Source organism: Molothrus aeneus, chromosome 1 (assembly GCF_037042795.1).
Source record: "Molothrus aeneus isolate 106 chromosome 1, BPBGC_Maene_1.0, whole genome shotgun sequence".
Taxonomy (NCBI): domain Eukaryota; kingdom Metazoa; phylum Chordata; class Aves; order Passeriformes; family Icteridae; genus Molothrus; species Molothrus aeneus.
This window is the reverse complement of record NC_089646.1, coordinates 121,675,178-121,690,195: the sequence shown is the minus strand read 5'-3', so window position 1 is coordinate 121,690,195 and position 15,018 is coordinate 121,675,178. Positions and strand designations below refer to the sequence as shown.

The 15,018-nt window shown below is 39.1% G+C and overlaps 1 protein-coding gene across 2 annotated transcripts in view; it reads right to left on the bottom strand.

Annotated features, from left to right (window-relative positions):
- The window catches only part of CRISPLD1 (cysteine rich secretory protein LCCL domain containing 1), a 38,170-nt gene extending 28,904 nt beyond the window's left edge, over positions 1-9,266 (bottom strand). For both annotated transcript variants that reach the window (XM_066547239.1, XM_066547229.1), the window contains exons 1-2: positions 9,214-9,266; positions 7,994-8,316 (exon numbers count right to left, since the gene is read on the bottom strand). In XM_066547239.1, the coding sequence (XP_066403336.1) occupies positions 7,994-8,251 (258 nt within the window). In that variant the 5' untranslated portion in view covers positions 8,252-8,316; positions 9,214-9,266. The remainder of the gene's footprint in view (positions 1-7,993; positions 8,317-9,213) is intronic.
- Positions 9,267-15,018: the final 5,752 nt, after the last annotated feature.

Here is a 15,018-nt window from a genome sequence, read left to right as displayed (position 1 = left end):
TTTAACAGCCTCATTTGAAGAAACTGTTATCTTCTTTCATAATAAAGTGAAATTTATCCATCTTTATATTACTAGAGGATAGTCTTTTGCTTGAATCACACTTTTTTAATGATAGTGACTCACACCAAATCTAAGGCTGATTATATATACATAGAACAGGATAACTTCATATCTAACATTTCAATGAAATAATGTTGGGAAATATTTTTTTTTCTCAATTAAAAAGAAAAAAATTAGTTGAGGAAGATTCTGAGGCAAATATCATAAAAATGGCAGGCAACAGGGACTATTCAGGGAGCTACTTTCATAGATTTCATTGATCCATTCTGTGTTCTGTTCATATGTTATACTTTAGCTTAGATTCTGCTACTACTGATTAATATTTAATGATCTTCTTTAATTTGGGGACAAAAAGCTTCTCAAAAGGAAAAGATGAACAGTGTCTGTCCTGTGTTGCTAATTATTTTATTTTGGGAGAGCTCCCTTAAACTTTGAGACAGTGAGCCTTTTTGCTACTTTCCACTTTCAGTTTCTTTACTTGGAGTTGCTTAGTTGTTGTTGGCATTACATCAATAGAAGTCATACCACTTTTTTTCCTTGGCCACTTCACATTGCACAATCCTTTGCTAAAACTGCCAGGGAGAATAAGAGGATAAGTCAACGTCACTGTGTGCTTTGATGCAGAGTCAGTAGCCTTTGAGCACAGGCAAAGGAGCTGAAGCACTTCCACCAATCTTTGAAGTGAAGCAGAAAAGTGGAAAACCAGAGGGAAAGAGGGCAGGTTCACTCTGAATAGAGCTGCTCTGTTCTTGGCACCCAAAGTGCTCTTCAGCCACTTAGGCAATTCCACAAACCAAAGCCCTCTGCTCAAAAGGAACAGGAATTGTTTTTAATCAAGCATCCCTGAAGAGTTTTGGCAAGATGGGTAAGATGCACTAAACAGAGACATCAAAATATTTTGTCATAAAGGTCTAGGAAATTTAAAAGGGCACTTCAGAACAGAAAAATTCACCAAAACATGAATATGCATGGTGAAGGTCTTCCTTTATGTTTTCTAATGCTGTTTCAGTTCTCCTAGGGATACTACAAGAATAAATAAAACCTCATCTTGGAGCTTACAGATACACATAGAGAGGAGCTGCTACTCCCTGATTAAACTGATCGTAAAACCTAAATGCATCACAAAACAGCAAGAAAATTTATTTTGATCCCTATTTTGATCCCTATTTTGATCCCTTATTCATGCCTATGATGCCATGAATAATCTTTTACTATTATGCAAGAGCTCTATGCACTAGTGGGTTCATATTTATCCAAAGTCCAATGGTTTCTATTTAACTATAACAGAAGATTGCCTACAGGAAAATTTAAAAAAAATCTGAATAAGCAAGATTTCCTATTTTTTTTTTCTTCTGAAGTCTTCCTGAAGGTACTGAAAGGGAGGCAAGTCTTCAAGCCTCCCAAAATATAAAGTCCTTCATAGAAGTCATGAATTAGTCATGGTTTTGAAAGGAATTATATGGTATTAGCACTTTCAACACATCACTACCAAGGTTTTCAAAGACCTACAGAAATATTATACCAAACATTATACTAAACTAAGAAAAAAATATATCTTTTTCCCCCCTCTGTGAACAAAATATGGGTTCAACACTGCTGCCAGATACACATCCAGAATTTTCCTGAAGAACCACACAGCTATATGGTACAGCTATACACAAAATATGTACAGCTACAAACAAAATATGCACAGCTATACACAAATAAATATTCTAATCTGAACTGTTTTAAAAGCACCTCTAGAACTTTGTACTTTCCTCACAAGTCTTCCAAAGTAAAACTTTATAGAAGCAAGTTATGGGCTTTGCAATGCCATCCCTGGTATTTATTGGCAGGATCTGGCCAAAAGACTAGAGATAACAAAATAAGCAAAGACTTCCTTGCCCTAGAAGACACCGGTGTCTCCAATTACAGTAATTACAAAATGCAGTGCATGGCTTGGGGCCAAGAAATACCAGGTTGAAATGCTCTGCTATCTATCAAGCTGAAACCTGAATACTCTTTAAGTACAGCAAAGGCACATGCAAGGAATGAGGATCTCACATTAATCATTTGACTTCTTTCTTTGGGAAAATATGTATGAAATCAAGGAATGAATACTAAAAGAAGGATTCAAAATAGAGTGCATATAAATTCATTAACCAAAATTACTTTTGTGAATATTATTCTTGGTGATTTATTTTATTTTGCAAACTACAACTGTTTGGAATATAGAGGAATTAACAACTTCCACTATCCAAATAATAATGATGATTTTTATAGTCTTGTCTGCAATAATCACGAAGGAAATCAGTTTTCATTAATATATTCAGATTTAATAAGGTGCAAGGTTACCAATGAAATTATTGGGAAAAAATGTTTCCCAATTTCAGTTCATGATAGACAACTAATGCTTCAAAAAACAATATATATTAGGAGTTCAGGAAATTTTTTACCTTTTTATTAAGCCTTTACAAACTAGTAAGAATTTATTAATATGCAGCAAACCCTTTCTAACTGAATAAGAGAACTACTTCACATGAATCCACAACAAACCCTATATCAAAGCACAATGGTTCCCATTTTTTCCTTAAAGGATAGGTCTTTGGCAAGAGAGGCTGGGCAGGCACAGGCAGCTCCAGCACAGCAGAGGGCCAGGCAAGGACACCTGAGCGCTGCAGGGCAGCAGAGCCACAGCCCCCCTGCTCTGGTCAGACTGAACAGGGCCAGCAGCCCTTGGCCATAGTTTCCAGTATGTCTCTTCCACACGGATGTACCCCAAGTGCACACATGGTGTGAAGGCCACACTGGTGGCAACAGCCCAGGTGGGACATGCTGAAAGCATGACACAATGCTCTAAGCTCTGCTCAGGTGCTTTAGAGGGGGAGCAGGGAAATCTCATTCCTCTCTCCTCTCTTTCCAGTGCTGTTAAATTCATGTGTGCAGCAAAGAGAAAATGTTCCTTACACCTTTCTTTAAAAGGAGGCAATCCAAATAAAAAATATACAGCATGCATTTGCCATGCATTTTCATAACACACAGTTCATCATAACCTCAAAAAAAGATTTTTCTTTTTCTATTTAAGTCATAATGTCAACAACCCAAAAACTCTCTCAGCTTTGAAGGAGGAGGTCTAGGAAAGAATGATCTAACATGCAGTCATAAGGTCATATAAGGCCACTGCAGAAGAGTTTAATGAATTTTTGCAGTACTGTTCCCTACAGAGGAGCTTATGCACATTCCCACACCAGAATTCTTCCATACAGGAAAAGAGACAGAAGGTGAGGTGGAGGATCCAAATCAGCCTTAAGAAACAAGAGCCAAAACTGAAAACACTGACAGCATCAAATTGCCAGGACCAAACAATATCCTTCAAGAACCTGGAAGAACTTGCTCATTAACCTTCTGATTACTGCGCAGTACATTATCTCTCTTGTTACCACATTAACAAAAACCAGCACATGGTTGATAATATTTTTAAAAGCTTCTAGAAGATCCTGAGAAACCACAGACTAAAAACTGACTTCCATAGGAATGATTTTATAGGGCAAGTTAAAAAAATATGAAATAAACAGATAATTACTCCCACATATATTACACCTTGAAGGTGTCAACATATAAATGCAGTGAAGTTTTCCACAGAGTTCCTAAGTTACTTAAAAATAACAAACAAAATTAAGCTATCATAAGGAAAAGGAAGAAGTGATAAATGACAGAGAAGGGATTTGAGAATACAAAATAGTTTTCAGATTCCCTGCAAGATGTGTCCATGGTCTCTGCAGCACACCTTCTCCAAAAAAGCCCAAGAAAAGAGAATGCAATATAGTGTTCACTATTTAAGATAGGTAAAAACAGGATAAGAAAAATAAAAGATAAAGACAGGAGACTCATTAATGCTAAGTGATTGGACAACAAAATTATTTATAGCATTCAATGTGAATGAATGCAAAGTAATAAGGACATTGCTGGAGATAACAGCCAACTATATATACACAAGGGTGTAGTAAATGACTTAGCACATTAGAAAGATCTTGAAGTCATTGTGAATAGCTGTATGAAACATGTCAGCTGTAGGACACTAAGTCAAAAAGTAAAAGAATATTAGAAATTATTAGGAAGTGAAGAAAATAGATACAAGTATAACAATTTGCAGTATGCCATAACTATCCACAGTTTGGTTTGTCCCTTTTGCATTAAAAGGAAAACAGGACAACCATTGCAAAATGGAACAGCTTTTCACATAGAACAGTTTTCAAGTAAAGGAATTAGGATTCTTCAGCTGAAAGCCTTGTGATCACTGCGGAAATTACTATTTCTCACAATAAAGAAAAATAAGGCATCAAATAGAAGAAGTTTAAAGGAAAAAAAAAATCTACTTTTTCACCCACTACATAATTAAATTTATAGAGCTTTGCAAATTGATGCCATGGATTCAAAAAACACAAGTGGACTCAGAAGCTTTCAGATTAATAAAGAAAATTTCATGTGAGAGTATTCCATCTGATGCAAAGAGTACAAGAGCAGATTGAGGAAGTCCCTTAGCTGCTGTTTGCTGGAAGCTGGGGTGCTTCATTGCAGAAGTTCACATGCTTTATTCTTATCCTCTTATCTTAGGAATCCATTACTGCTCACCACCAGAGCCACAGTACTTGGGAAGATGACCTATTCATACAGTAAGTTCAGCCAGACAACCATGAGAACACTTTGTTCATTAGACCTAGCTGCTGTGAATCTGCCTGTACTGCAACTTTAGGTCTCTGAACTATGACAGCCAGTAATGCTTGCTTTTTCAAAGCTAATGGAAAGAGTGTACAGCTCAGTAATGCATGCAACTTTTTCATTTTCCTTGGGTTTTTTTGGGGGGTTTTTTTTGGCTTTCTTTGGCTGGGGTTTTTTGTTTTGTTTTGTTTTTTTTTGTTTGGTTGGTTGGTTTTTTGGGTTTTTTTGGTTTGGTTTGGTTTGTTTTTAATAGAACCAAGGTCTTATGCTGCAGGCCTTATCTCAAAGGTAAAGCTGGACTTTGTAAGTGAGTAATAAAACCAATACCTCCTACCCAATGTGGTTCTCAATCCCACCCATTCCTCAGTTATGCATTCCAATGTTCTTTTATCAGCACTGGTACTCATCTGATTCTGCTGCATAGGGAGATAGTGTCATGACTCAGAATGAAAAAAAAAAACAACCTAAAATACATTTTGTAAAATTAAAACTGATTCTTCAAGTACTTGGATCAGTCTCATCATCAACTCAGGTGCATTCCTTCAGCAGGAGTAGGACAGAAGCACTTCAGCCAGAGCTGCCTTTTAGTCTGGAACATCTCAGGTAACCTAACAGTGCAGTGAGAGCATGCAGCCCCCACATACTTCTCCCAGCACTCTTGGATATCTTAAATTTCTCAACTCTACCACACATTTATAGAGATACAAGTTTATCAGGGAGGCACCTGGACCTTGATCATCTCCATTCAGGTTCGGTGAGACATAAAACTTCACTCCCTCAAGCAGAACTAGCTCTATTCACAAGGAGAGGGTTTACTAATACAAAGGGCAGTTTACAGGGACATGAGTGTGCCAAGAGCAGGAGACCTGTTTGCCAGCATGTCTATATTAATAAACGACACCAAAAGTAGACAAAAAGTATTTCAGCTGCATTCATTTATCTTGCTAAACATCAGGCATTTAGATGGATGGTTTCCCTCTTCTGGAGCACTAATAATTATCTTTGTTAAGACATTGAAAGGAAAATCTCTAAGAGTACCATAAAAATATATGTGTAAACAATCAGCAGTCCTGTCCTTTCCTCGTTCTGCTCAAGCAGCATGTGGTTCCCACTGTCTTCTGAGCCCTCCTGTCCCCATTCCCAGTATCAACTCTCACCTGCTTCCTCCAGATACCATCTTCCTCCCCACTTACTAACAAGTTTAAACTTTTCAAATAGCCTCTCTTAGCAAATGTCTGTGCTCTTAACCTCCTTCCATAAACTTCTGATCCAAATCACAGTCACAGGTCTTAGAGCATTTGAGGAATGGATATGGTTAATCTTTCTCTCCATCACAATGATTTCTCAACACCTGCTTGATCACCCAGGCTCTCTCCACACCCTTCTCATACCCTCCACAGGTACCTATTCCTCTGACCACACACTTTACACAGACCCTTTCACAGGTCTCAAACCCCTGCCTATCCTAATCCCTCATTCCCTAGGATATTATGCCAAAATTGAATCCCACTCTCTTGAAAGCTGCTACCCTGTTCTGAGTAACATCCTTGATGTTAAAACTGGGTAATTGTTTTTCCATGCTACTTGTACTCTCTGGCTCAGGCATCCTTGGAGAGCACAGAAAAAACAACAAAACCAAAAAAACTTGTTCCAGATGTAGACCCAACACAGAGTTTAAGCCCAAGTGTGTGCAGTGCTGGAGGAATCTTTGAATAAAACTGTCAAAAACCTTACTTCTGTGAGTATATCCAAATTCTCCTTTCCAAGATATATAAGACAGGCAAATGTAGTATGGCATTAGGAATGGAAAAAGCCACATAATTACAAATACCTATGCTTTCAGAGAATCTCAAGAAAAAGGCTTGCAGTATTTTAACAAGGGAAAGCAACAGTCTTCCCATTTCTTCTTTTACAAAAAACCTTAATAGCTTGTTTTTGAGCTTTCCAGAAAAAAGCTGGCCTGAGTGACTGGGAACAAAATGTTAACCTCTATTACAGCAAGGTCTGAAAAAGTTGCAACAGAAAACAAAGTTTATGAATATGTGCAGACAATTGTAACTGAATGGGTTAAAGGGGTTTCGGGTATTATCATCCCTTTGTTTGGAGATGATATGTGGCAATATATCCTGTGATTTCATTCCTGACGACTCACATACAATAACACTCACATAGGTAAACTTAAGTTAAACTGTCTTTAATGGGGGATGGACTAAAGAACATTTAAAGGTCTGCTCCAACCCAAACCATCCTATGATTGTACTGATGGTTTAAGCAAGCATGGCTTCTCCAGGACCCATATATACTCAGTTCAAACAGATCTCCAACCTGAAAGACACCACTCCAGTCTAGGAAAGATATTTTTATCTGGAAATGTGTTAATATGAACCTCTGTCATGGAAAGTGACAAGAAATCTGTAAAATATTTGATATAAACAACTCAACCTATACCAATACTCTTTCTCTGGTGCATGAACAGATAAGTCAAAAATATACCATGTGGACACAGGAAAAAGGTGCAGAAAAAAGAAAAGTTCCCCATTTTTGTTAAAGCTCTAGACTTCTTAAAAGCTCGAATTACCTGATTTCATCTACTTAGCAAGGAGAGATAGAATTAGCCTTGAACTATGGCATAAAAACAAAGTTCAGAAACATGGAACTTACTGCCACTAATAATAGGCCAAATATAGAGGCTTCTTAAGGAAAAAAAAAAAAAAAAACAACAGAAATTATATTATTAACTTGAACACAGAAATATACAGCCCTCCAGTAACATGTGCCAACTTAAATAGAAGACGTTCTTGTTGTAAGATTCTCATTTTGTTCAGAAATGCCATCCAACCTAGAAGCATGGGAAAGAATACATGCATGCTATCTTGAAATTTCATTGCTCAGTACTCTTCTCAGATGCTAACCTTTTAGGCCACAATTACAATCAACTCAATAGAGTACTGCAATTTTGGAAATTGGCCCCTAACACTGAGGAACTGCCACTTAAATTTAGCAGAGCTATGAGAGATTAAACACATTAATGTAAGTAGAGCATGACACTTAATCCACAAACAGGCATTTTTATCTCACAGTTCATACCTGTACAAAAAAAAGAAAGACAAACAAGTGACAAGTACTTTAAATGAGAAAACAAGCAAGCAAAGACTGAAAGTATGCTGTTTTATAAAGTGATAGCAACTATTCTAAGAACATTTTTTTCTGCATGTCACTATCCATTTTTCCTTACCATATATTCCATATTGGAAGCTGGTGGATACACCTGACCCCGTAATTTATTATGAAGATCCAAGATACTTTGCATATCACTGTCTGTGATAGCCCTTTTCCCTCTCTGCTTGGCGATCCACCACTCACCATCTTCATCCATGTACTTTTCCAAAAGTTCCTCTAAGAGCGTGGCATTGGGAAGAACCATTGGAGAAACTGCTTGAGCTATGAATAGCAAGGTAGTTACTCTGAGCCATTCCTGTACTACATACTTCATGATGAATGATCTCAAAATGCTCAGGAGTTAGCTCCAAGACAAAGTCTTTCTTCCAGGTTTGCTGGCTGTAAATGCATAAGAGAGAGTAATGTAATTTGTAGACTGAAGGACTGGCCTGTATGGACTCATTAAGCAACAAAATCTTTAGTTCATACAGATTTTGTAACTGTTGTTCAAGGGGGAGAAAGCAGGATGCTGCATTTTTTACTCTAAAAGTGCACACTGTTGATTTGGGAAGATAGCTTATCTTCAGCCTTATGAACTTCTGTTTGTTCAAGTGGTTTTATATATTACATTGACATGCACATTTCAGTGCCTGCATGCAAAAAGCATGCTTTTCATATCTGCTTAAAAGGAGCCAGACATCAATGAAGATTAGACTGTTGATAAGGTCTTCCAGTATTGGAACTTAACAAAAGAAGGTTAAAGGCTTGCACTCATTGCCAAAGTGTAAACTGAAATCCACAATTAACTTGATACAAAGAATCCCCTCTTAGCGCATTTCAAAAGATGACCTTGATTAAAGCTTTTGTTTTACGATTTCCAAAACCCTAATTAAACTAAAGATATTCAACTCGGACTCGAAAACGGGGGAGACGGCGTTTTTCTACTCATCAAGCAAAGGAAAGCACTGAAAACTCGCAGAAAAAGTAGCGCCACATGCAAGAATGCGATACTCTAACAACGCCTACTACAAGACTGAGTGCTTTAGGCAGCAAAGCCGAGGTCGCTCCTTCTCCCTGGGCGAGGACGCGCGAATCCGGCCACACCGGACCCGGCGGCCGGGATGGAATCACAAAGAGGCGCTCGGGCAGAGCCGAGCGCTCCCCAGCGCGCCGCCCGCGCCCGGCCCCGCTCTCGGCGGGGCAGCCGACCCGGCCGGAGCGCCCCCGGCCGCCGGGCCTGCCGCCGCCGCGGGAGGATGCTGCGGGGAGGATGCTGCCCCCGGCCAGTGCCCTTACCGCTCCGGCGGCGGCTGCCTGCTCTCCCCGCAGCCAGCTTCGCTCCGCCGCCGCCTCCTCGCCACGCCCGCCTCGGGCCGGGGGCGCGGGCACGGCCTCGCCCCGCCGGCTGCGGCGGAGCGGCGCTGGGAGCGGCGCGGCGGGCGCGGACGTGTCCAGCAGCGGAGCCGCGGCGCGGCGCTGCCGCCGAGCTCAGCCGCCGCCGCAGCCTCCCCCGCCCGCCTCCGAGTCGCCACCACCGCCCCGAGTCGCTCCACGCTTCTCCCCACGGCTCCCGCCCCGCCGGGCATTTATCGCAGGCGGCGGTGACGTGCGGCGGACACCCCTCCCCGGCATCCCGCGGGGCGGGACGGCCGCGCTTCGGGCACCGCGCCCGCCCCCGGCCCCGGCCCCAGCACCCGCGCCCCGGCACCGGCATCGGCACCCGGGGGCGGCGGAACCCGCAACAGCTCCCGGGGCGATTCCTGGAGTCCGGCAGGCAGCAAGGGCTGGCTGGCACCGCAGCCTCAAGCAGAAGCTGGCCGCGGTCCTGCAAAAGCGATCGCCCAGAAAAGTCGAGGGGGGCCCCGTCCCCAGCCGCCTCCATCCTTGGCAGCAGGCAAGAGGATGCTAAGCCGGCCTGCTCCTGCTGAGACTCAGGAAACAGTAAAGCCTGTGAGCTCCGCAAAAGTCCAGAACATGTGAATATGGCTGGAGGTATCAGGACGGGAATTTTATTGTGGATTCAAACCAGCTACATGAGACTTCTCTTTGCAAAGTAGAATTCAAAAGTTTGTAAGCACTCATTGCTGTGCCAAGCAAGAATAGGCATCAGATACATACTTTTTGTTGTATCAAAGTCTTCTAGACTGAAATTTTTTGCGAGCAGATGGGGTTGACATTTCATTTACTTAGTATAATTTGTTACACTGAGCTAACGGCTGGATTGACCAACTTCCAGTCTTCACAGGACTGCTGTATCAGCTTCCAAAAGTTTTCTGTATTTTCATTTTCAGAAACTGAGAGGCTGAGGTTAAAATTCATCAGAATCCAGCTGGCTTCAGACCAGCTCTATAAATGCTTCCAAATTTCATGGGCCCAAGAGAAACAATGCCATGCAAGTAACACACTGCTGCTTCTTGTGCTCTCTCTTTCTCAGTTTTAGTTATAATTTCCCTAAGGGCTTTGGAATTAAGTGCAGGATGCTATACATAGTCTTTTACATACACACTTTTACTTGCACACTTACATACACGTTCAAAAGTTCTTATGCTCCATATTGGTTTTTTTCTTGCAATCCTGGAATTGGATTTCTGTGCTCAAGTATTGGGCACTAAACTTTTTTAATAGCAAAACTGTGTGAGGTAAAACGCCACTCTGCAGCTGCATACACAAACTAGATGCAAGATTTTTCAGTGTTTATGTACCAGGATTACTTATCACTTGTCATTTTGGGTACAGAAGAATGAGCCATACTTACAGAATGAGCCATGTTCTTACTTACATACTTACTTCTGGCCATGCAGAAGAGTTTAAAGAAACAGGAAGGAAACAAAATATTAGAAGCTTTTGCTGGAGTCTATATGCCACATCTGGATTATTTTTTTAAAATATTCACATCACTTTTGTATTGCTATATCTTGTTTCCATCACCTTTAGGCCTCTGGAGGCCAAAATGCAGATTCTGTTCTGTGTAGGGTCACAAGTGTTATTTCAATATAAAGCAGCAGAATAGCTGTATTATTAGACCCAGTAATGCTTGCACACAAGAAACTGAAAAATTTTAAGAGAGTGAGGATATTTGTGGGGTTCACATCAACTGGAAGTTGCATTAGTCGCCCCTTTCCATCAGCAGTGGATACTTGCTGGGCTTCAAACAGAATATAGATCAAATATCACTTACTGTCTTTGATTTTGAGTATTCATCATACTTTTCCTTAAAGCACTTGATCATATTTGGTCTTTGTCAAATTGAAGACATTGTTTTATGATGCAAGTTTCAGATTCATTAAAATAAATCCTAATGCAAAAAGAGATAGGCCTCATTGAAATAGGTTTTTTTTTTCTTTTGTTGGTTATCAATTAATTTTTCAGCAAATGAATAAACCCTTTTCACTCCATGACTGGGCCCTTTGAGTTTGATTTATGGCTGTATGGTTTGTGGTCACATAAAAGTGTTATGATTTTGACAAACAATATTTTGACACATCCACTAATTTTTGTATATTAGTATAATTAAACATTGCTGGATCTCTTAATCAGAATTGGAGTGGCCCTTTTCTCTTTTTTCTCTTTTTTTTTTTTTTTTTTTTTATTGTTTGCTTTTTTGGATTAGTTTAAACCTCTGCCATTGGATACATAACTGCCGCCCACAATTTAAAATTATTATAATAAACAGTTAAGCACCATTACATCTCTTGAAACTAAAACTAAGCATCCTCCCTTACCAAAGGCACATGCAGACAGTGCATGTGCAAACAGATGGACTGACTGTTTTCTGAATAATTGTCACAGCAACAACAAAAGTTTCAACCAAAAACCCACTTGAAAGAAATTAATAAGAGGTCACCAGGTACATGCTGGACAAACACAGACAATTTGGCAGAAGATTCTGGAAAGGAAGATTTGAGCCTGAACTTTGGCTAAAAGAGATTTAAAGTGTGAGAGGAAAAAAGTATCTTCTGCTGACGGAATCTTCCTGAATTTGATGAGAACAAGTTCCAGCAGTCATTGTAAATAAACAAGGGTATGAATAAAGGATACTTCACTTCACCATCAATTTGCTTTCCTAATAGAAAGAAAACATGGAGTATGCAAATATGGGTAATTGGGCTAAGAAAGAGTGACACTGCCAATTAAGGAAGACAAGGAAAGACTGTGATACATATAAAGAATATTTAACAAGTAGGCTGAATTATAAGAGCTGGAATTTCATTTAGAACAGAAGGAAGAATCCAAATCAAGGCCATTTTTCTGTTGATTTTAAGTGTTTTTAGTTAATCCAACTAGTGATATTCTGCTTGATGTTACAACATCACAGCACTGTATTGACTAACCACTAAAAAGTCTGATCCATTGCAGCGATTTGGGAACATCTTGTATTTTACCCAAAAATTAGACTCACACAGTGTTTAATTGTTACCTAGTCCTGACAGTGACTAAAAAGGCAACTAATAATCATGGGAACATTTTTTTGTCAGAAAGACCTGCTGTACACCTGAAGTTTAACCCCTGGAGGTGTACATTACTGAGTTTATCACAAACCTGCTGTCAGACACACAAACTCCAGTGACTCCCAAATCAGGACCCCCATCTGCCTGTCTGTACTAACACTGTGGCCAATTGTTTCAGACTCACACAAAAATGGCCAAGCAGGAGACATTTCAAGAGAGATGTCTGAAGAGTGAGAGACCAATTTTCAGATTTAGTCTCTTCCTAATGTGGAGCAGGTTATTGAATGCTCCTTTGCTGAGATCTAATATGCCTACCTTTGCTGAGATCTAATATGTTGCTGAATGGTCTGAATTGATTTTGCTTTTGGTGACTCTTGTTTAATCTGTTATTTTTTAAATTTTTTTTCATAATTTTTTGCAATACACAGAACTAGAGAAGGTAAATATACCCATGAGAAAGTCACTGATTAAAATGGATGAACTCTGCTCAAAGCCTTGCTTTAAGCTTTTGCCCAAACTGTCCAAAATTGTTTTGTTTTGTTGTTTTTGTGGGGTTTTTGTTTGGTTGGTTGGTTTTTTTTTTTGTTTTGTTGGTTTGTTTTTTTTGGTTTTTTTTTTGGTTTCTTTTTTTTATTTTCTGCTCAGATTAAAAAAAAAGAAAAAGACTTCTGGGGAGGACAACAAATAAAGAGATGATGGATGTCAGTATCCCTGCTGTTCTGGGTGTGGTTACAATACTGTGCAAGATTATTCCAGTGCTGCAAAATCTTTTGATAGATGGATCATTTCAGCCACAAATATCTTGGACACATCCATGTTGAAGACTTTGTGAACTGACTTCTCCTTGAGAAGCACAGTTTTATTGGTAGTTCAGAGACAGAACTCAGGCGGAAAAAGCCTCACATACACACACATACACACGCGCACACACACACAGAGGGGGAAAAAAACCCAAAAAACAAACAACAACAACAACAAAAAAAACAGAACAAAACAATTGTGGAAATGAGGAATAGCTTTCCTTTGGCTAGATTTACAAGAAAAAAAAGATTCATTAAGATCCTGTACCACCTATCAGCAGTTGTACAAGTGCCTGGACAAATTGCATTTACCAGGGAGCATTTCCATGCATTTTCCTTTACCTTCCATACTTTTTCCTTTTGGCATTACTGTACATTCGATGGTAAAGTTTGTGCTACATAATGCTCATTCAAGTGTTGGTCATCTTTAGACATTGGAGCATCATAGAGAAAATTTTGTGCCCATAGCTTTTGCTGGTATGCCAGCAGAGCTCCCAAGGATTGTATTAACCATCCATCTCTCAGAAAAATATTTAAAAGACTAGTATCTAACAGATACTTGTAGCACATCACAGTTCCTGGCCTTCAGGAAAAGTAGCCATGTCTGGTATCATGTACTATCCATTGCTAAGATAAAGAGCAAGATTGGCAGAGATGTTTTTCTGCACCACCCTCACCAGCTATTTCACAAAAGCAGATGGAAAAGTAATCATATAAATCTGTAAAAGTGAATAGTCAAATATAAATTGCTATATAAAGATATATAAAACTATGAAATGAAGTCATGCAATGATTCCTAGAACAATTAGTTGAACATAAGGTTTTATACTTGTTAGGAATAGATGGAATTAAGCTTTTACTTTTTTGTTACTAGTTTAAAAAAATTAATTTTAAAATTTTAATACAGTGATTGCATGAGGACAGAACTATTATTTTATATCATTGTATTACTTTGAAAAAGGCATTCTTGTGTATTTACAGGGATTGGAAGCAATTATTTCTACTAAGGGGAGCTTCTACTCTGCTTCTAATTGAGACTAAGAACTGTTTATTTTTTTAGTTGGATTTTGTCTAAGATCAACAATGAACAAAAGTTATCATCAATTAACATTCTTCAACTGGTATGAAATCCAATAAAGATTTTAACCAATGGGGAAATGTCAGAGCTGCAGGCCACTGGGGAGCTGGTGTAAATGGAAGGCAGGATATCATTAAAAAGAAAAATGTCATGATTTAAATTACTCTGAAGATACATTTTAAAAGAAAGATACAGGAAATTGTTCTGATTTCTGAACTGTAGTTTATTATGTAACTGGTTAATTTACTCCACTTGCCTCTTAAGTGCATCGAGATCAAAAAGTATCTTGTTTACCAAACAAAAAGCTCTTGAAATAAAGAACAATTGGACTCCTTCAAAATAGTCTCTGACATTAGATTTTAGTACACAGAATCATTATTTCAATATGGCTGTTCATAAAATAAAACAAAAGACACATACTGCCTTTTCCTTTGCACTGTATCACAAGAGATGATCAGCCAGCATCTGAAGGTATAGGTTTCCATTTCCACCCTTCTCTAAAAGAATTTGAGCCTGATTGCCCATGATTAATTTCCCCAACCTGTACATTAGAGTGAGTCAGAACAACATTCTCTCTGTCACTTCTATTTCACAAAATAATCAAGTATACTTTGAGCCAGAAGGATGTGTAGTAACACTTCTGTAACCCAGTGACAAGGGCACTTCTGGTAAAATGAAGTCACACAGAAAACCAATATTTACATTTAATCTATGTGAAATAAAGAACTAATTGTGGCAGGTTTATGGTACCATATATATTCTTATTGATGTAGTC